The following is a 22188-nucleotide window of genomic DNA, read 5'->3' on the forward strand; positions in this document are numbered from 1 at the left end:
CAATTCAAGAGAAAGCTGAAAGGGAGAAAAGTAGCAGCAAAGAAACAACCTGGTAAATAAAAAGCACAAATAAGCCATTAGAAACTAATACAAATAAATCCGTATTCACAATAAACATGAACCAGGAGAACTCAGTCGTTGAAAGTCATTAAGCTCCAGAGATCAAAGCAATCTCAGTGCTTGTTGCTTCCCCCTTACAGCATTCAGAGGAACTTCTACAATACCATGTGCTCATGAACTCTATTGTTTTGAGGAGAGCTTGGGCTGGAAGGAATCAGATCGGGCACAATTACCTGTACTACAGCCCACCTGAGCTTGGAGGAGTGGAGAATGATCAAGTATGAAGCCAAGTACTGGATTTGAAACTTTCTAGCTTTGTAACCTCGGGCCCGCATCTTAGTTTCCCATTCATAAAGCTGACGGGAATTCTTGCCTTCACCTCTTCACTTGAAATTTGTGACATTTATAAAGTTTTATGCAAAACACCAGTTATACAGTTGAGCCTGCAATCTAGTTCATTGCCAGGAGCTAAAAATTAATCTCTGATATTTTTCAGTCTCCGTTTTAGCAGTTAAATACCACTCCGGCCACATCAAGCTCCCTTAGAGCCAGTTCTAAGTCAGATGCCACTTTTATCTCTTTGTGTCACAAATCTACAGGAATGTGCAGTACAAGTCTCTAGTTTGTTGATCTTGGGTCACTGACTTATTTGTCACTTGCTAATCCATCCACAGAGCATGCTAAACCCACAAGCTCCCTAGGGGGTAAGTGTGAGAAGGCCTCATTCACCTTCTGAGCACACAGGCCACTTCTCTGCAGAGCCTGTCCTGCCTCTGAGGGGGTTGCAGGGGGCGGGGGAGAGGGGTGGAATGAGGAGATTCTCTCTCAAATCCTGGCGCGTCTGTGTTTCAGATTGTGCAAAAGATCATCAAAGCCACTGGGAACTTGATTAACTTGTTTATCCACAGCGTGAGCCTGGGTACATCCCAAATTCTCTTAAACTTTTTTCTTCCCTTGAATTGGCCAAGTTCCTCTGAGAGTTCACCATGATGAACACGTTGGACAGCTTTTCGCGCCACACAGCCTGAAGCGACCTCCGTGTTTTATTATAAATAACCCAGCCCTGCCTTCTGAATTGCATCCGTGAGCAGTCAGCCAGTGCCTGTCCAGGCAGAGGGAACCTTTCTATAGCTGGATTGGCCTTTCTAGAAGGAATTGAGGGAGGTGAATCTCAAAAAGTTCAGCTATTGAGTTAGGGTAGGTAGCTCAAAATTCAGATTCTACCTTAAGCTTATGCAAATCTTTTAAATTGGCAACCTTGGCTGGAACTACCACCAACACCTTATGTAAGGAATGAATGGTCCAGGACCCCTTTAGTTACTAAATGTGAAAGGAAAAAACTTAGCAAATTCCACTTCAAAAATGCTCACTCTTATGTTCCTGCAAGTTTAAATGAGTCGTCATAAGCATGCTCCAGTGGCCACTGCAAGTACTGTGAACTTGCCACTTAGAAATATCTCCTAGAACCACCGTATATAAGAAAACACACACACACACACACACACACACACACACACACACACACATGCACGCACACGTGCACGCACACGCCCCTCCTTTTCCTTTGCTTTTAATCAAATTTGCAACTTGTTTAGGAACCCCAAATTCCTACCAGATTTTGAAGGAAATTCTACCTTTCAGAGAACTTACAATTTGAGCATTTTCTTCTTCTTCTTTTTTTTTTTTTTTAAATATATGTTATTGATTTTTTACAGAGAGGAAAGGAGAGGGATAGAGAGTTAGAAACATCGATGAGAGAGAAACATCGATTCAGCTGCCTCTTGCACACTCCCTACTGGGGATGTGCCCGCAACCAAGGTACATGCCCTTGACCGGAATTGAACCTGGGACCCTTCAGTCCACAGGCCGACGCTCTATCCACTGAGCCAAACTGGTTAGGGCGAGCATTTTCTTTTTTAAAATTTAATTCAATTAAAGACATGATCTTTAATGGTGATTTTAAATTTATAATAGCAGAAATGTAACTCCCCTAGTTCATATGATATTCATAGGGCCACTGGAGGCTCTAACCTTGGCTAAATGGGTGTGGCCTCACAGCAAGACCCTCACCCACAGCTCTGGGGCATAACTTTTCTTATGACTGTGTCCTTTTACTCAGATTGTGGAGCCTGCTTCTCCTGCTTTGGGCAGCCTCTTCCTTCAAATAACCTTCCAGACTTCCACCACTGGCCCCCACTCTAGCTTATACCTACGAAGAGCTGCCCTTTCCAGCTGGGCCATCTGGTATACCTGTGAGACCACTGCCTGATTCTACCCAACCTCCCAACCTGAGAACACTGCACAGGTTATCACCTGGATGCTTAAAGTGGGGGCATGAAACCTTTATTGACAGGTCACCTCAAGACCCTGCTCTAGGCCAAAGACTCAGAGAAGATGAAAGGAGGATGTATCACCCAGGGTGAAATGAAAAACAGGCTTTAAGAAAGGGACAGAGTGAATAATGCCACAGGGAAAACAGATGCATGACAGGAGATGAGGATGCCAGCCAGCTAGGGCCCTGGATTGTTGGTTTTCTCTGGCAGCAACTCCAATAGCCCCTCCTGCTGAGAGCTTTCTGGGTACTGAAGTCTAACCCTGCCGTCCTCCAAGCTCCTTCCACACCTATTTTTAGAAGCTGTGTACATGACATTGTCTTGTAATTTATTTGGTCTTATGTGTGTAGCCTCCTCTAGGCCATCAGGGCTCTGGTTCATCCTTCTATCTCAGATACCAGGTGTCATGTCCAGAATGCAGTGATTGTGCACTCAAATTCTATTCAATGGAATGGAACCTGTTTCCAAGCATGGCATCCAGTGAGCATCGTCTGTTTCTTCCTTTAGACACTTTCCCACCCCATTCCCCATAGGACATTTTCCTCAACTGTCTCAGACTCCCCCTCCTCCTGGAAGAAGCTCAGGGAGGGGCAGTCAGACATTCTCACTTTTGTCAGCATCGTACAGCCAGGGGGCCCGGTGTATCACCCAGGTGTCTCCCTGAGAAGGTGCTCTCAGGCTGTAATGTTTACCTTCCTTCAGCTTCAGCATGCAGGTAAAGTGATCTCCATTTGGACTGGATTTCTTAGGCGTTCTCCTCAAAACCTTCACTTTCCATGTCCCCAAACCATTGGGCCAACACGTGTTCCCCTTAGCCACTGTCCTCTAGGAAAAGTTCTTCATCAGTGTTATTAGAACCCGCCCCTTGGTGAGCAGCACCGCTTTCTCTTTCCCCTTCTCCTCATCACTGCTGCTCTCCAAACGCTGGCCTGGGCCCAGGTGGGAGCCATTCCTCCGCCCGGGAGGTTTGTGTCTTATGTGCGTTTTTTATCGTGCAGCTGAAGACTGATGGTATCAGGGCAGTGATAGCATGAACAGGCGAAAGTGAGATGCCGAACTCATCAAACCAGATCCAGGCAAACGCAGCCCTCGGGGGAGGATCATGAGCAGCTGTCCTGGGCCGGCACCTGCCTAGCATCCCGAGGGCCATGCTGCTGTTCCAGGGGTCTTCAAAGGTGCCACCTGAAAAGGAGCGATAGCGAGTGACATGAACTGTGTGTGTCCCACACTTGCAGGACAGTGGGTTCCCGAGGCTGGACAGGACACCCTTCCCTTTCTGTCCCATCGACGAGGACCCACCATAGTCCTGGGTGTCTCTGCTGCAGTCATGAGGGAAACTGAGCCATAGCTTCCTTGAGGACCAGAGTGGTATCTTCCAAAGATCCCTGATGAGCCTCACAGGGAACCCTGTGAAAAGCAAACCTTAAAACTGCTCCAACCCAGACTGACTACAGGACCTGTCAATCTGCAGGTTTCAGAAGCATCTGGATGTCCCTTTAAGCAGGAAAGTTTAGGGACACGGAGATGGAGCAGCTCCACGCCATCATTTCCATGTTTGCAGCTACCTGACTTGCATAAAGTGCCTCTTTATTCCATGCAAAGCGGACCAGAGACCATGGTCTGAAGTCAGGCCCCAATTCCCAGCTGTTGCCAGCATAAGCCTGACCTGAGTGCACTAGTCTGGCTGGAGGAATGGGTGGCATGCCCTCCTGCGGGAAATAACCACTCTTGATGTCTGTGCTCCCCAGGAGCTGAGGGAACCCCAACTCTCCCATGGCCCCCTTGGTTCCCTGGCTTCCTGGCCTTCTGTGGTGGGAGGTTTGGTTCTGCTTCCTCTTACCCCTTCCTCCTGTGGATTCGCTCCACTGCCAGCATGGCTGTTTGGAGGCCAACACTGAAAATGAATGCACGTCCTGCACTAGGTCACCACGAGGCGCAGCAGCAACCCCTGACCTCCAGCCGCTGCAGGAGAGACAGGCACAGAGCCACAGGTTCTGACTCCAAGTGATGGTCTCTGTGGTTAGCGGAATGACACAAAGCCAAGTGCGCATAGAAACTAGTGATGCTGTTGGGAATGTGCAGGCCCAGGGGCTGATGGTGAAGCTCTTTGGGGGACATAGTCACTAATATCCTTTCATGATTCTGAACTTCATCCGATTGCAGTGAAATGCAGTAAGGGCAAACTCTTTGCCAAGCTGTGAGGAAAGCATGGAGGATACAAAGGCAAAAGAGACTCTGTCACCAAGGGGCCGAGGGGCCGCAGACCAGAGGGAAGAGAGACACAGGCAGAGAATCTGGTGAGAGGTGGTCCGGGGCCCAGTGGGCTCCCTGAGGGGCTGCACTGAGGCTCTCTCTTGGCTCCTCCCTTACAAAGGCGTGGCTTCAGGAAAGACGACCTCAGCCTTGGAGCTGATTCCTGTGCCCAAAGTGGATGTTGAAGAAACTCAGATTAAATATGGAATTTACCTGAGACAGTTCACAATGACTTGGGAGAGAATATGCATCTTTTACTTATTTATTTGTTTTTTTGAATATGCATCTTTTAATGTGAATTTTTGACTCCTAGATTCTAAGTGTCCTCAGACTTACTGGAACATAGATTCTGCAAGTTGTGCTCAAAACAGATTAGCTGCAGACGTGAGGCTCTGAAGGTAGGCTGTAGTAAAGTAATGATAGAGAACAGTTAAAACCGGTCGGTCGGCTCATAAATGTTTTACTTGCTCAGCTCAGCAAGCTGCGGGTAGACACTTGCCCGAAGAAGTAAGTATTGATTGCATTCTAGTCTGGAAGCAGGACACATAACTGATGGTTTAAAGATTGAGGAATGCTGTGCTCCACTCGACGATAGAAATGACTCAGGTCACAACATCAGAGGGTACGCTCCTTTTATTTCAAAGTCTGAGGGTAAGCAGGGTTGCCATATAAGCCAGTGAGAATCCAAGGTCGTGTGGACAGATTTGGCACAAGTTGGAGAGTCTGACAGGTGGCTCTCCATGACTACACAGGAGCACAGAATCATGGAGATGGAGGGTTCCTTGGGCTACTCCAGTCCACTTTCATTCTAAGATGTGCACCATCCTCTAATACCCAACTTACGATCATCCACAGGTGAACGAGTCCATTTTTGAATGTTTATTTGTGTGCGGGACAACAGAATGCAAGCTCTGAATAACTTAGCTCAGGACGAGACGCCTCAGTCTAGGGACCTTGTCACAGCCCTCCCCTGAAATAACGGCTCACAGGAAAGTCGTTGCTGTGAGGGTCATAGTGACCCAGCCTGAGAAAACCAGTGGTCCCTCGTAGGATATAAATCCAGGAGACTTCAGGACAAACAATTAAGTCATGAGTCTGGAGGAAAATGTCCCATCTTTTAGGGCTTCTTTCGGTTTGGGTTTCACAATATTATAGGTTTGAGGAGGAAACCTGGGGTGGAGTCCACACCGCACCTGATGGTCTGAGCTTCGCCAGGCTGCTGGGCGCTTGGTGGGGAGGAATCTCTCCTGGAGTAGTAAGTAGGTGCATTGACATGCACAGGGAATTGGACCGAACAAGGCCAAGTGTGGCCAGGTATGGGCTACCTGTGCCTCCTAGGTAATCTGGGGCCTGAGTCTCAGCTGAGCACTTACAACATTTTTGTTCTGTTTTTATTGGTGGCACCAGGAGCCAGAGGGACCCTTCTCTTAAGGAGTCTTAAACTCTGAAGGGCACCCCCTTTCACCTCGGTGAGCACGTGTGACCAGGATGGGAGAGACTGAGAAGCTTGTTTTGTAGTAACAGAGGCCACGGATCATGGCGAGCTCCTGGAAAGAACTCAGAAAAAGCCACCGTTGTCAGAATCAGGGGGCTGGGGGTGATGCCCTGCCAGACACTGCCAGGTGGGGGACTACTGTCTGAACCACATGAGGGTCACAGGATGGGAGACACTCATACAGAACAAACATGGGCCACATGGTATCCCCAGCCTATGAAGCTCAGAAGTCAGTCAATAGTTCAACAGTCCCTTTGGGAGCATGCTGCTTCTCTGTGGCTCCTGTACTGGATTGGGTGGTGGTCCCCTGAAAGATATGCCCCCCCCCAGGCCTGTGAATGTGACCTTATTTGGGAAAAGGGTCTTTGTTGATGTTGATATGGTTTTGGATGAGTTCATTCTGATCAAGGGTGGGCTCTAAATGCCAGGACAAGGGTCCTTAGAAGGGAAGGGAAGGGAGAAGGCACACAGAGAAGTCCAGGTGAAGACAGGGCACAGGTGGGAGTGATGCGTCTACAAGCCAAGGACACCAAGTGTTGCCAGCAGCCCCCAGAAGCTGGGAGAGGCAGGGAAAAGATCCTTCCTCAGAGCTCCAGAAGGCACCAACCCTCACAACATCTTGATTTCACACGTTCGGCCTCTAGAGCTGTGGGAGAATGAATTCCCATGCGTTAAGCCACCCAGTTTGTGGTAATTTGTTACGGCAGCCACAGGAAACCAACACACCTCCCAACGCAAGCTTCGCTGCCCACTCCCATCCAGAGCTCCCTTTCATCTTAGCCTCATTTGCAGCTGGGGCATAATTATATACTCCTGCCAGCGAAACTTAAGGTTTAAATAAACTTGGTGCTCACCTGATGCTGACCTTTGAGAGGGATTGCCCTTGATGTCGAAAGATCATGAGTACCTGGAAGGACCTGGGGTGCCAATGGGCAGGTGCATTTTGTTTTAAAGAGTAAGACGTAGAGGACATTGAACAAGACCACTGAGAACAAACCTCTAAACATTGGAGGGATTTTACATGTGCAGGCTCACTGTCCCCACTTTCCTGGTAACCAGCTGGGTGTCATGGTGGGGTTCCTGTGATGGTGGGGGTGTGACATGAATGCCCAGCTTTGCTGGGTCAGTGAACAAGCTCTGGAGCCTCGGTGCGACAGGACAGAGGTCTCTGTCCAGCTCACACTGAGGCCAGGGCTGGCAGAGCAGCTGGGCTCTCCTTGCAGAGGTGACTCAGGCCCAGGCTGCTCCACCAGGAACCTCATTGGAATCATTGGGTTCGGTCAGCTGAGGGGAACGAGAGTGTGGATAAGGGTTATGCTCTTGGAACCGGCGCATTTTCACTCAGGTTACACTGGGTAGAGTCAGTGGCACGGCCCCATGTCAGTCCACGCACACGAGGGTGCAGGGCTCAGAGCAACTCATTCTCAATGGGAAGATAAGGAACAGGAGGATGGGTAGTAGGGAGTGGGAGTAGGCACAGGCTTTGGCCACTCTTGAAAGGTTGCATCGCCCACTGTGTAGCCAACAGATGCCCTGAGGCCAGCGAAGTATCTATCTTACTGTTCTGTAAATTATATGGATCCTCTTGGACCCCAGAAAGGTCATGACTACTGAGGGGTGTCCTGGAAATGTGATGGATTGAGTCTCAGGCCCCACAGTAAGTCTCCTGAATACCTGGGGCCACACCAGCAATCAGCTGGTATTGCTATGTCCCATTCGGCACCATGTGCTGGAAGAGGCCATGGCAGCATCCACTCCATGGAGGCAGCTCTGTGCATTTTCCGGGTCCTCTCCTGGCACAAGCATGCATTTCCCCTGTGCTGCTCACCAGCTACACTGGATCCAGCAGCCATGAGTGTGTGTTGTGTATTACAGCCCACCTCCTGGGATGCTGAGACCATGGCTTCTGTCCTTGTTGCTAAATGCAGTCCGCAGAACAGCACCCTCGGCGTCACCAGGGAGCTGGTTGAAATGCAGACATCTGGGCCCCACCTTGACCCGATAAGTGAGATTTTGCATTTTGGCAAGTCCCTGGGGAGTCCTATGCACATCACAGTGTGAGAAGCAGTGATCTAGAGAACGTGTTCATTCCAGAGCACATTGACAAGGTGGTGGGTTAATGCCTAACTGGAATATCTGTCATTATCTTAAAAAGGAACCAGACAGACAAGAGTCCGATGACCTTGGGAGGATGGAGAGATAGCAGCCTATGAGCACAGTGAGGAAGAGCAGCTCACAAACTCCAGGGTCAGAATCCTTTTTCACAGGCTCCTGAGTCCTTGAATGAAGGAGAATTGTAATGTGGTCCCTCCTAGGAGTATGAATGTGTCAAATGTACTTACATGTGGATATTCAAACACTTAAATTTGAGCAAAAGCCTGAAATTAGGATGAGGGCCCTGAGTTTACTGTCAGACTGGTGGCAAAGCAGTAAACAGCGATGCTGAAGTGCTGTTTTGGAAGCAATCCATATTCCTGGGGGGTGAAAACCGAAGATCTGAAAAATGGAAGAAGGAATAGGAGGAATTACGCAACAGCATCAGGCCGGTTCTTGTTCAACTCTGGGTTTACCAATGCAAACCTCAAACCAATGCTGTCATACCCACGAGCCCAGCGGTGGCAGTTGAAGGAGGTAAAAGCAGCTCAAATGTCGCCCCATTAATAACTCAATATGCTTGGGATGCCGTTTTCCTGGACTGTTCAAGTCTAGCAGTGCAAGAAGAGTGCTCTGATGGGTACAAAAGGTAAACTCTAATTTATCATTTTATCAGCTGAATAGTGTGTTAATAAGTATCTTTGAGAATGGCTACAACTACCTATTAGATAAGCTATTAATTTGGGGTTTTTGTTTTGCAACTTTATAAACTGAGATATGCTTCTTGTTGCTTTTAAAGTGGACAATTCTGTGGTTTTAGTATACCAGTATTCGCAGTGTTGTGTAACCATTACCGTTATCTAATTCCAAAACATTTCACCACCCAAGACTAACCCCATATCCATTGGCAGTCACTCCCATGCCCGAACCCCCTGCCAACCACTATTCTACTTTCTGTCTTTATGGGTTTGCTTATTCTGGTGTTCCCACAGGAACAGAACCATAGGATCCATGGCCTTTTGTGTCTGGCTTTTTTCACTTAGCACAATATTTACAAGGTTCATCTACATTGCAGCATGAGTCAGTACCATGGCCAGCATCTTCCTGGGGATTCTTGCTTGCATGTTTTCTTGGCTGACCTGCAGCCCCCCTCCCCATCCCCCACTCCCCGCCCCCCTGGCTTTGAGAACCACTGTCTTGGAGGGACCAGAGTAATGTTGCTCAGACCAAGGCTTTCTGGGGCCCCAGCGTGGTGCAAAGCCAATGTCTTACAAGAAAAGCAGGCCCTCAGGACACCGCAGCCCCATCAAATCAGGCCCTGTGATGTACAGGCCCCCAGGTAAGTGGTGTGCATGTTAGATCTGAGAGGCATTGGTTTGCAGAGCCCTCCTGCCATCTTTCTGAGCTGCAGAGGTGGGGCACTGTACTAATTATGAGCTCGCAATCCGGACCACCCACCACGTGCCAGGCCCTGCCTCTGGGCTCTGCGGAGCTGTGCAAGGTTACCTCTGAATCCGAGCACACGTCTTGCAGTCAGACTGCCCAGGCTCAGATCTTCACTGTGCTTGGTGGCTCTGTGACCCTGACAAGACACCCAGCATCCCCAAGCTTGTTTTTGCATCTGTGAAGTCAATGATAAAAAACAGTCCCTGTCCCGTAATGTTCATTACAATGTTTAGATAGGATATCTGGCTGATGTATTTAGTTCAGTGCTTGACATTCCATAGGTGGTCAGCAATTATTAGTGTAATATCTCTCTATCTACCTATTTACCTGTCTTTCTGTTGAAGGTGCAGGCAGGATGGACATACCTACGACTTGTAAAGTGCAATCACGAGTTCACCATTAGAAGAATGAGAATTCTTTCTGCAAATGACAGAAAAAAGGAGGCTTATTTTTCCCAACAGTCGCCTCATGGAAACACCCACCAAGGTTTTATGTCCTCCTCAGACTCTCACAGGGAGAGATGTTTGCCTTTGCTAAGTCTTCTTTGGTTCACTCCTTGTGAGTTGGAAGTGTTCTTACGAGTGAAGATGGAGAGGGAGCAGCAGAGTGGGACTTGTCCATAACTAGAGAAGTGGAGCATGCCTGCAAGTGAGAGCGGGCATCGCAGGGAGAAAGGGCACCGTCCACGCAGGACAGGCAGTGTCTACGAGGGTCCAGACCTGCCTGGCTGGTTGCACAGTCCTTTCTCATCTTTGGAATCACCGGGAGGACAGGCGAGGCAGGGACTGTCAGCCTCTTTGCATATACGGGGCATCTACGTTAAGCAAGGTTAGATAGTCAGTCAACATTGCACCCCAAGGCAGGCACACCATCCCCCCCAATACCCAGTGCTACCTCCTGGGGTGTATAAGTGTCCTGTACCAGAGGGGCATTGCCCAAGCATACGATTTTCTCAAAAAGAAAATGGGAAATAAAATCCTTTAAGGACAGAAGTTGGTGCAGAGGGATTGAGCTAGACACTAGAATGTGTTCCCCAAGGAGGACTTGGGGCCAGCCGTTTTGGCCATCATGCTGATCCTACCTGCCCGAAGGACTAGGAAACAGACAACTCCGCAAGGGGTCCGGGCAGGAGGAGAAAATGGATGAGGCGAGACACAGCGCTTGGGGACGGGCCTGTCCATGAGCTGAGTTCCCAGGAGGGAGGGGCTGAGAAAAGGCGGCCCCTGTCAGGAGGGTGGCACTGCCCACTGGTGACAGTTTCCTTCCCCTTCTGCCTGGATTCTGGGTCCCACCTTCCTTCCGCTGCAGGGCCTCCCTCTCAGTGAGCAGCAGGCTGGGGGCACTCCGAGCTCAGCCTCTGGCTTCACCAGGCTTCACCTGGGCTCCACCCTAACAGTGACTGACCCCAGAGGAGGTGATCTAATCTTCTCGTCTCAATTTCCTCATCTGCCAGTGCACAAGCATCCATTGATTAATTTACTTGATGAATGAATTGATCTCTAAGAAGGAAAAGGAGATCGAGCAGATAAAGCACTTAGTGTGGTGCCTAACACACATTAAGTGTTCACTAAAGGTTAGCAATGGCTCTTATCATAATTTCCCAGGACTAAGTCAGAGTAGAAATCTATAGAACTGTATTTAACATGACTATGTTAATTAAAAAAATTTTTAAACTGATTTTTAGAGAGAGAGGAAAGGAGAAGGAGAGAGAGAGAAAGATCCATGTGAGAGCAAAACATCGATAGCTGTCTCCTGCATGCTCCTACCAGGGATGGAGCCCAAAACCCAGGCATGTGCTCTGACCAGAAATGGAAGTGGCAACCTTTTGATGCACGGGACGGTGCCCAACCAACTGAGCCACACCGGCCAGGGTGACTATGTTAATTTTAATTAGTACACGCAAAGAGATGCTTGTCCTCTTGAACCCATGCTTTAACTTTGGACATTGCTTTGGTTGTTTCTTTCGTGCAGGACTGTCACGTTCTGAGAACACACTCACCATGACAGCCATTAGCAGGAGGTCAGGCCCAGAGTGGCCCATCAGGTCCTTCCAAGAAAGCCAGCTCATGCTCTGCAGACTTAGGAGTGAAACCACAGAGCTCTTCCTTTCTCACTTCTCATCTGGGTGGAGACACAGATGTCACCCTCTCCAAAACCCCCTGTGCAATTTCCTCTCAGAAACTAAAGCAGCCCGTTCCCCATCAGAGGTCGTGCAAAACACATGCATGAAGTGCTCTAGCATCTGGGCCAGTTCTATGTGAAACAGGTGTCAGCTGAGCCAGGGAGTGCCAGAAGGAGAAGCTGTTTTAAGGATAAGTGAACATGGATGCAGCATCTATTTCAGGACAGAGATACCTTCAGAGCGACTGAGATGGAGAATTTGGTTCCTGGCGGGCAAATGCCAAATTGTGGGCATCAGGCACGCATGTGGATGCAAAGGAGGAAAGGGAGAGGTAAGGCGGACAGGCGAGAGCCATGACATCAGGCAGGGTCAAGGTCTGGGCCAAGTTCTCTCCTCACTCTTCATCATGTCAGGCCTGTTATCTTCTGCTCTTGGCACATCATTTGTCCTTCCATGGTGCCACATGAATGTGACATCAGAATAGTCTATGATGTTGGTAACAGGATTGTTCCAAGAGCACAAGCTCAGGAGACAAATGTGAACGCACATAACCTTACACATGAAGAAGAGCTAAGACCTCAGAGGGGAAGTTCAGATTGGGGAAAACGCTTACGACTACAGTTAGCCTCTTCGATTGTTAGAGGTCAGAGTGATGGGTCATTTGGGGTTATTCACCTTGAAAAGAAAATGAACAGTATCATCCAAAACCAAGCGTCACCTGGCCCCTTAAGGACTGATTTGTTAAATGAAGGTTACATTAAGGTTGCCCAAAAAAACAAGGGTTTCAGTTTTTGCTTCTGTTGAGTTCTAGTATTTTTACTCCTAAGTAGTTGTGGTGGTTTTTATAAATGGCTTTTCAAGCATTTTTCAGGTTTCAGTTCTTACAAATGGCATCTGTCCCCTTTCGATGTCATCAGGCTCTTAAACATTTGCTTCTAGAGTGATATATGTGAATGATGTAGTCAAGCCTTGCTCGTATTATAAGGGAAATCACTAAGCTCCCCAATGTTTTACTAATGTGTGAACATTTCCACATCCTACAGAGCCATGGCAATGGCTCATCTCACAACAGTGATCTCAAAAAATAATAGGATTTTGTATTTTCATCTTAATCAAAATATTGAATGGCAAATAATCATTTATAGAACGTCCATTCCCATTAAAGTTTACAACCCAAACAAATTGACATGAATTAAGTCATTGAAGTATTTACTGAGCACATACTATATGCTCAATGTTATGCTAGGCACCAGCTATCAAAGACCTACTCTTTACGGTGGAGAGGCTCACAGCCTAGAGAGATGGGCTGTCGGAGGACTGAGGGATTCACTAGTCTTCAGACCTCAGTTGAGCATCTAATTCGGCCCCTCACATCTAATTCGGCCCCTGCTCTGCGCCAGGTACTTGATAATCACATCACATTCATTATTGTCCCATCCTCCCAACAATCATCACAATTCCATTTTACATAGGGGGAAAACTGAGGCTCAAGACTTGAGCAAAATCATGAGTCAGAATTTGAGACTAGATCTTTTTGGCTTCAGAGTGAAGACACAGCCATTACTTAGTTTTATGGCTTGATATCCGCCTCCATGAGCTACGCATTGAACCTTCAGAGGTCCTATTGCTTCTCACCCAGTGTCTCTCTCTTTTTAGAAAGTGGCCCTTTCCCAAGGGAGTGGACAGAGCATGCTGGTCTTAGTGCACCTGCTATTTAAGAGGACTCAGGTCCTTCTGAGGGTTCAAGAGTGGAAGTCAACCCGGTTATCTGCAGGGAGGCAGCCCCCTGAGCAGCTTCATAATGACTAACAGTGTTATGTTAGCCCATTGGTATTCCCAATTTTACATAATCAGATATTTTTGAAATAATTAACCATCAGGACCTTTACAATAATTGGGAGGCTGGGGATGGGCTAGGCATTGAGGCCATTTTCCTAAAGGATTTGTGAGGACCACTGACAGGCACCAGAAGGCGGACAGGCACCTCTAAATCCACCTCTAAGGGTGGAACAGACACTCATACCGAACAAGCAGAGACAACGGATTCAGCCCCAGAACCACCTTCAGACCCGTCCCTCCCGTCAGCAAAGGAGGCCTAGAAAATAGACAGCAGAAACCATCCACAGACAAGTTCCCCAAACATTTGCTTGTATAAATAATTTATTTCTGTTCACAGCATCATATAGGCATATAAAAGGGAGGACAGAAGAGGAAGGATGGATCAAGACAGAACTGTAGCAGTAGAAATGAAAACAGCCAGGAGACACAGTCCCAACACCATGACAGAGAATGGGGGAAGAGAATTGTTCTGAAACAAAGCTGGCCTCCCAGTATCTGTGAGAAAACACTTCACAAGTTGCTGTGGGGAGGCCCACTTCCTCCATGTGATATCCACGCATTCTCCCAAGGGCAGGAGGCATCCTAAATCCCTGACCGCTAGGTCGGAGGGGAACCTCTGGGCTGACGCCTCCAAGATGACATGATGTTTGTTCAGAGATGAGATGGGCTATTATTAGGTCAAACATTATAGAAATCAACTGAGACTCCTTAACTATTAGTTGAGACACCACAGGGTTTTACTTTACTACACAGTTACTAACAGCTGACTGCACCCTTTAAGTGTTGATAGTGCAAGAAAACAAAAATCAGTTCGCATCATTTGTAAAGCATGGCAGGATTTGAACAGTGATCTTGAGCCTAAGAATGGTGAGCACGAGAAGGTTACAGTATTTGGCATCTGCAATGTCACAAAATAAATATATTATTCTCTCAATAGTGTGGAACTACCAAAATGTCAAAGTGCTTAAGAAATAGTTGCATGTGAAGAAAATAAAGAGGATGGATTTTTTTTTAAATAATTCTATACAGAGTCTTCAATGATGGGACCAGCCCATTTAGAAATCAGTGAATATGCTGTTGATATGTAAACTGAAACCTTGCAGGCTTTTCAATACCGCTTAGCTATATTTTCTCTACTGAGTTTCTACAAAAGACCACCATTGGAGGGGTACCAAATACACTGACAAAGGAGAAAAGAAGATGGGTTGCTAGGTTCCTTCTTTCAAAATATCTCATATAAGAACTGGGTTTCAAACAGGAAGCCAGGAATCTATCTCTGGTTTGTAAATGAACTTTCTGAGTGCAATGGACAACAGGCATGACTTTATCATTTGACTAACTCCCGTGTTCAAGCACGACCATGCCCCATTTCAATAGGCTTCCTTCGTAAATTAACTTATGACAGTGGGGGGGAACACAAAATTCTACCTGTGAACATGGATTCAAAGAGGAAATAAAAATCGAACAGTAAGCTTAAGTTTCCCTTCTGATACTGTGTCTCAGGGTAAAATGACAGCTTTTGCAAACCAAGACTCAGTCCTGATTATAAAAAATTTATTTAAATTACATTATGAAAAAATATTTATTCTTTTAATTTTATTTCCCAAAGCCTCTTTCAACTACACTGTCAAGTGCCGGGGCACAGGAGACCATAACGTCACACGCTTGCTTTTTATCTCAAGCACCCACTGTGGTTTGCATTTGCTACGCAGGCCAGTTCCCACAAGGATGAATTAGGAGGAGCCTCATCCTGGTACTTTTCCTTCGCTTTTAAATCCATGCAACAAGGTCAGCTTTTACAACAAGGTGGGGTTTTATTTTGTGGTGCATGACATGAAATACTCTAATGACACATTTTTAATAAAATACCTAAACAAGGTAGACCTCAATGAACCCAATTAGAAATTTGAACATCTCGCCTCTTGCAGCGTAAAGGGATATAAAAGGGCAGAGCAAAGTGTGTTTTTTTCCCTACGGTGAATATTTCTAAGGTGAGCATTCATTTGTATAAGTTTTTTTTTTTTTTTTAAACATGTCTGAAAACCAAAACCCATCATCAGGCGGTTAGTGTGAGACATCCCTCGTAAAAAACCATCTTGCAATTCAGCACACATCTGCAGCTGGTGTGCTCACACAAACCAATCAGTAGGCTAAGGGAACTTAAGATTCCACACATATGGGTCTAGATATTTTTGTCAACGACACAGTACAGAGGGAGGTCCCTGTGTCCACACACACATCCATCCAGCATTTACATCCAGAGCCTTACTTACCCTTTAAACACCTTTAGCTATCCTGCAAACAGTAAATGCATCATTTGCCACCACCTCCAACAGTTTTTATCTTATTTTATTTATTTATTTTTTTATTGGTCTCTTTGTGTGATAATGACCTACACATGGACAGGTCCAAACCATCTGGATGATGTCTTGATTCCAGGCTGAAAAGCGGTTCTCAGCAAAACTGGTTCCGTAGCCACCACAAATCACCAGGAGAGGGGCATCGTGGGGCCATTCCCTCAGCCAAGGTTGGTGCAGCAACCCATGCCCTGGGGCTGTGTCTTGTTCCAGGCAGTCCTCTGATAGCCCAAACCACCATCTCGTTTGGGCCCAGAGCAGGACAAGTGAAATTTCAACAGGGTCCTGCCCTGTGACATAAAATTATCCAGCTTCCACCGCCCATGGATGCAAGGAGCGGTGGTTCCCCCAGCACCTTCCACTGCCAACATGCCCCCCACCTGGGGACACCCAGGGTTCTGGGAGTTGCATACCTCAGGTAACTCACAGGTGAGGGCGGGGCAGCCTGAACTTCTGGCCCTGCTGGAGTAGGAAGAAATCGCTTTTGTTTCTGATATCTGAGCCTCCCACATGGGCCAGGAGGGTGGCCGGCAGCCCAGGCACGTCCACTCTCCAGGGCGGCCTCCCACCCCATCAGGGGGCTCTGGCATTCAGACAAAAGGTCCCCCGAGCTGGGGTGGGAGCAGGTGGAGGGCAGGCTGGCAAGTCAGCCTACACACCCAGGTTAAGTCAGTGATCCTGCATCCGGGTGCAGAGATTCCATGTTAAAAATTCGAAGCATCGCTTTGGTTCGCTGTCTTTGTTCGCGGACGCGGGTTCTCGCACATCCATTCATTCCTGCCTGGCTCACTCGCTCACTCCCCGCCCCTCGCTCCCGAGCGCTGCCGGGCACATTACCGCTTCTTCTTCTGCTTGAGGGACTTCCTGCGTTTCAGGATCATCTCATAGAGCTTGTCCATGCCCTCGGTGAGGCCCTCGCCGATGATGGCGCACGCCGGCTGGACGTGGTAGGTGGTGGCCGGGATGAGCTCGTGCAGCGCCAGCTGCTTCTCGATCTCGGCCACCGGCAGCGACTTGGGCAGGTCCTGCTTGTTGGCGATGACCAGCAGCGGGGTGCCCTGGTTCTCGGCGAACTTGGTCACCTTGTGCAGCTCCGTTTTGGCCTCCTCCAGCCGGTCCACGTCCACCGAGTCCACCACGTAGATGATGCCGTCCGTGCAGCGGCTGTAGGATTTCCACAGCGGCCGCAGCTTCTCTTGGCCGCCCACGTCCCAGAAGTGGCAGCTGATGCCCTTGGCGGTGCCGTTGCTCAGCTTGATCTTCTCCGTGTTGAAGCCGATGGTGGGCACCGTGTTCACGAACTCGTTGAACTTGAGCCGGTAGAGCACCGTGGTCTTGCCGGCCGAGTCCAAGCCCAGCATGACGATGTGCAGGGACTGGAAGGCCGAGATGTTGGAGGAGATGTTGCCCATGGCTCCTCGCTGCGGCGCCGGCCACTGCGGCTGCGGCGGGAGGGCGCCGCCCCCCAAGCGGTTACGGGCCCGCCGCGGCCGGAGGCACCTGAGCTCCGCCCGCCGCCCTTCGCTGCGACCTGCCTGGCCTCCGGGGCGCACGGCTCGGCGCGCTCAGACGCCGCGGCCCCCAAGCCCGCGCCAGCCCAGCATCGCGTCTCTCCGGAGGGCTTTTGTCTCCTGCAAAGCCGCCTCTGCCGCTGCGGCGCGGGATGCTCGCTCCCGAAGCCCTCCTGCGGCCCCGGCTCGCTCCGGGTCTTCCTCGGGCCGCACCCCCACGCTCGGTCGCTGCCCGGCTCTCCGCGGCTGGCTCTCTGGGCTCCGGCGATCGCCTCTGCCCTGGGCGGCGCTGCGGGCCGCTCCCACTCCCGCTCCCGCTCTCGGGGCGCGCCTCGGAGGCGCAGGCGGGGGCGCGGGCTTCCCCAGGCGTCGCTGCTGCCTCTGTCCCCGCAGTCCCCGCGCTGCCGCTACCGCCGCTACCGCCGCCGCCGCCGCCGCCGCCGCCGCCACCAGCCTGCAGCGGCGGGAGGGCGCCCGGCTCCGCCCCTCGTGGCCCCGCCCCCTCCGGCCCCGCCCCCGCCGCGGCCCGAGGTGGGGTGTAGGCTTCTCCGCCCCCCGGGCCGTTTTCGCGCCCTTAGGAGCGTTGGGAATCGCCCTCGGTGTCCCCCTCCCGTGCCGCGCCCAGACAATGGGCCCGGGAGCTGTCTCTTCCTCCAGGCCCGCTGACGCATCTTACAAAAATAGCTCCGGGCTCCCGGAACTCCCTGCCCCCCCAACCCCGGCCGGCGTCTGCCCCGCGGGGCCACAGCCGGAGGGGGGGGCGACACCGCCTGCTTCGGAGAGCGGGTTCTGGGTTCCCGCTCTGCAGGCGCTGCGGCCGAGGGCAGCGTGTGCCCAGGGAGTGGGAAGCGCCCGGGGGTGGGGTGAGAGTGCCCCCTGGGGAGTTAGGGCAGCAGGGTCAGGTCTCCAGCGCCCAGGAGAAGGGAAAAGAGGGCGCTGGCTTCAGTGAACCACCAGCCTGCACCCCGAGCGCGCCCCTGTACCCAGCCTGGGCACGTTTCCACGCAGACACCCTTTGCCATGTCCGGGACCCTGGTCTTTCCATGCCCTGGCTCGCTTTCCTGCCTGAGCTGCAGAGAGCTCCACCAGGCCACCGCGCACGGGAGGCCCCAGTCTGTGCCTAGGGTGCCCCGAGGCCCAGCTTTTCCTGCCCGGTGGCAGGGCTGGGTGCAGGGGTCCAGCATTTGCACCATAGGCTGTGGTGGTGGTGGTGTGTGTGTGGGGGGGGGGGGGGGGGGGGATAGGACACTTGATCTCCAGATAACTCAGACAACTCATCATTCCCGACAGCCCCTTTGGCTGCCTTATTTCGTTCCCACCAACTATGCTGACATCCCAGGTCAAACGTTAACATCCCACCCTACTCTGAGAACCGAGAAGCACCTGTCCACAGGGGAACCATTCTCCCCGCACCTGGGGATTTAGATGCACTTGGGGGCTGAAACAAAGTAGGTCCACAGTTTGGGGTCCGTGGCACCAGAGGTTACAAACACCAATGTGGGGCCCTGGCTCCCATCTCCCCTCAGTCCAATGCAGCGGTTTTATTCCGGTTTGTAAACACCTAACAAATGCGCATGCTCTCTGGATGCAGAGGAACCAGTGAGTTACGGGAAACACACAGACCCGAGGGAGGAGAGGCCGCCCGCAGGGGTACCGTCACATCTGCTCAATTCCCACTTAGGAGCAGGGTTGAAAACGATAACCATTTAGGAGTAAAGCCCCACATTCTACAGGCATGCTTTCCTTTCCCGCCTTCCTTTCACAGGCCGTGATGAGATATATGACGATAAGGTATTTGGCTTTGTTGGTACTGAAACACGTGAGAAGGCCACATCTGTGGACAACAGGACAAGCCATCCTATCTTTGGAATTCCCGTGGGGGCAGCAGCCATTGCAATCATCTGCCCTCCAGAGTGGGTCCAGGGACGGAGCATGTAATGTCAGGGCTGGAAATGGACTTGAGGATTATTCTGTCCAACCAGCCAGAGGAGGAAACCACAGTCCAGCGCTGCTTTTCACTTTGCCAAGGTGGAACCTAGATGCCGGGGACCTGCCCCCAGCCCAGTGGTATTGGTGCCTAGGGCTGAGGGCCTGCCTGCTTTCTCTCTCTCACTCCACCCACACTCCAGGTTAATTTAATGGGAAATGAAGTTGTAAGCAACCCAAATTAAGTGACAAAAGACAGAAATTCAACTCCAAATGAGTTGGACAAGCATGGAAGCATATTCACCGGCATATTCGAAAAGTTCATGATTCAGGCATGGCTGGATCCAGGAGCTCAAACAAAGTCTTTAGTCCAGATGTCTCTTCATTTCTTCTGTTGCCCTCTGTATTGATTTGTTTTCCTATTGGCATCCCTGGACTCACATCCTCAGTTTATATCCTAGAGGAAAAAAGTTCTATCTCTTTCCCATCAACTGTGACAAAAGCCAGAGGACACATCCCTTTGGCCTTCCTGGCCCACCCCTGGATCAAGCATTCCTGTCCAGAGGATGGAACACACGGATAGGTGTGGCCCAGGGACACGAACTGGGGAAGGGTGGTTCCCAAAGAAGAATCAAGCATCCATTCCCAAAAGGCAAATGGTAGTGAGCACGCAAGAAGAAATGTCAGTGTAATTTATAAGGAGGTCATTTTGGTTATTGGGAGCTCTGGAAGACAGAATTTTGTGTTTTTGTAGCGATTTTCTTTGCTTTCTTCAAGGCCTGCCCCATTGATAGCACCTCCTCATTAGACTGTTTCTCCACCCTCCTTCCTCCAGGCCCCAGGCAGGGCCACTGCTGGGTGGTAGTCCCAGATGGGACTTTGATGAGTAGCCTGGAAACTGGGCGTTTGGAAAGACACAGATCAGACGGGGACCCTTTTGGCCTGGCTGCCACAAATGATCTTAATATAGGGCTCCTTTCCCTCACTTGCCTCCATCCCCAGTCAGGTCTCGTTTTTGTTTTAAGGGTAGTAGGAGGGAAATGTTTTAGTAAAACACCCGACATGTTTTCTTGGTGCTGTACTGACGACTGCCAACAGTGGTTTTGACTGCAGCTCCCACATTTTGCTCCCCCACGGTGGGGTTTAGCAATCCAAGCGCTACCTATTGTCCAGTAGAAAGAGCAGAGTCATAGACATTAATAGAGCCTCCCAGAGCAGAGCCATTCAACAGCAACTCACCATAATTGAATGGTAACCACTCTGCATTCTAATTTCACTCACCAGGTGGTAAGTTGATTTTACAGTTGGTAATTTAACTTATTTCCCATAAAAATGTCATTCGGCTCAGTCAACTTTCAAATACGAATTGAAATTGGGAAACACTGGAGTGATGAAAAAGAAAGTCATGTTTACCTCTATGTCAGAAATGCAAGGCCCACTTAGAACCCATTTCTACATGGACTTAGTATCATGGCTGATGGTCTGGGCTCTGTCGACAGACTGGGTGGGTGCCTTGTGGTTCTCACCGCATTCTAGTCATGTGGCAACACCCAGCTCACTATTTCTCAAACTTCCCATCTTTAAAGTGTATCTAACACACGCGGTGGTTGTGACGAACAAATGACATAATACATGTAAAGTGTTTGGCACAGTGCCTGGCGCACAGTAAGTGCTCAGTAAGCGTTGGCTTTGATAACTGCAAAGAAACCACTTTGATACAGTAGTACATAGTCATATGAGTGGTGAAGCCCCCTCCCAGTTGGCACGTGTTCCACTGAGTGGAAAATATTGGCTGCGTGTGCTACTTTCTTCATTTTAATTAATCAGAAGACATTTCTCAAAGAATAATGCGTGCGGTGTCTCGCCTGAGATGAATTTCACTTCCAGCAGCAGCAATATTTCAGCTCTTCTCCCTTCTCTTCTGCATCAAGATGACTTTACACCCGGAAAAGAACTCAATTAGTTTGAGCTAAACAGAATGCAATTGAATCCTGAAATATTATCTCCCCCCCCCCCTTTAAGGGCTTAGAAATAAAGTGTGTCGCCTATTGAAGTGACTTTTGAGTGTATCTAGTGAACAGAGCAATGTATACCATGGTTATTATATATATATATATATATATATATATATATATATATATATATATCTTTGCTTTATTAAGGCTAGTAAGATGCAAAGGTGAATGTCCCATCCACAGGTGAGTGTGGATAAGGATACAGATCAGAAACTGGGCATGCGAGTCCACCAGCACGTATAGAAGGAGAGAGATTATTTGCGCTTTCTGATTGGCTCCCTGGGTTCAGGTCCACTGCCCCGTGCTTAGCTGTTATAATACAGGAGTGCCCTCTACTGAGCTTCTTGTATAATGGATGAAGGTCTTTACAGGGGTAAATTTGCCTAGTGAATGTTCAGTCCACATTGAACAAATGAATGGATAAGCAGCTCCCTGATCTGATTCTCTATCTGGATCTGTGGGACCGATTCTCTTAGATCCCCACTTGTTAAGCTGAGAAAGTGCTTCTGTTGGGGCCCAGAGCTTGGGGATGTTAACTCTCCAATGCAGACTCGGGTCTTGTCTGTGTGGCCAGTGCAGAACAGGAGGGTGACTGGCCAGGAGAGAGAAGCAGAAGCCTGGCAGAGCATGGAGGGGTTTGACCAGAAAAGCCATTCAGAGAATCACAAATTAATGGAAGAGAGAGAGGGAGTCAGCATCCAGGAAACCCAGCTGAGGTTAGAGATGGGAAGAAATCA

General features: G+C 49.5%; 1 protein-coding gene across 1 annotated transcript; it reads right to left on the reverse strand.

Moving 5' to 3' along the window:
• Window positions 1-15179: 15179 nt before the first annotated feature.
• On the reverse strand, window positions 15180-17984 carry ARL4C (ARF like GTPase 4C). The gene has a single exon (XM_079782945.1). It carries the CDS (start codon window positions 17409-17411, stop codon window positions 16833-16835), a length of 579 nt encoding a protein of 192 aa, XP_079639071.1. The 5' UTR covers window positions 17412-17984; the 3' UTR covers window positions 15180-16832.
• Window positions 17985-22188: the final 4204 nt, after the last annotated feature.

The sequence above is a fragment of the Cnephaeus nilssonii genome, assembly GCF_951640355.1.
Source record: "Cnephaeus nilssonii genome assembly, chromosome: 10".
Lineage (NCBI taxonomy): Eukaryota > Metazoa > Chordata > Mammalia > Chiroptera > Vespertilionidae > Cnephaeus > Cnephaeus nilssonii.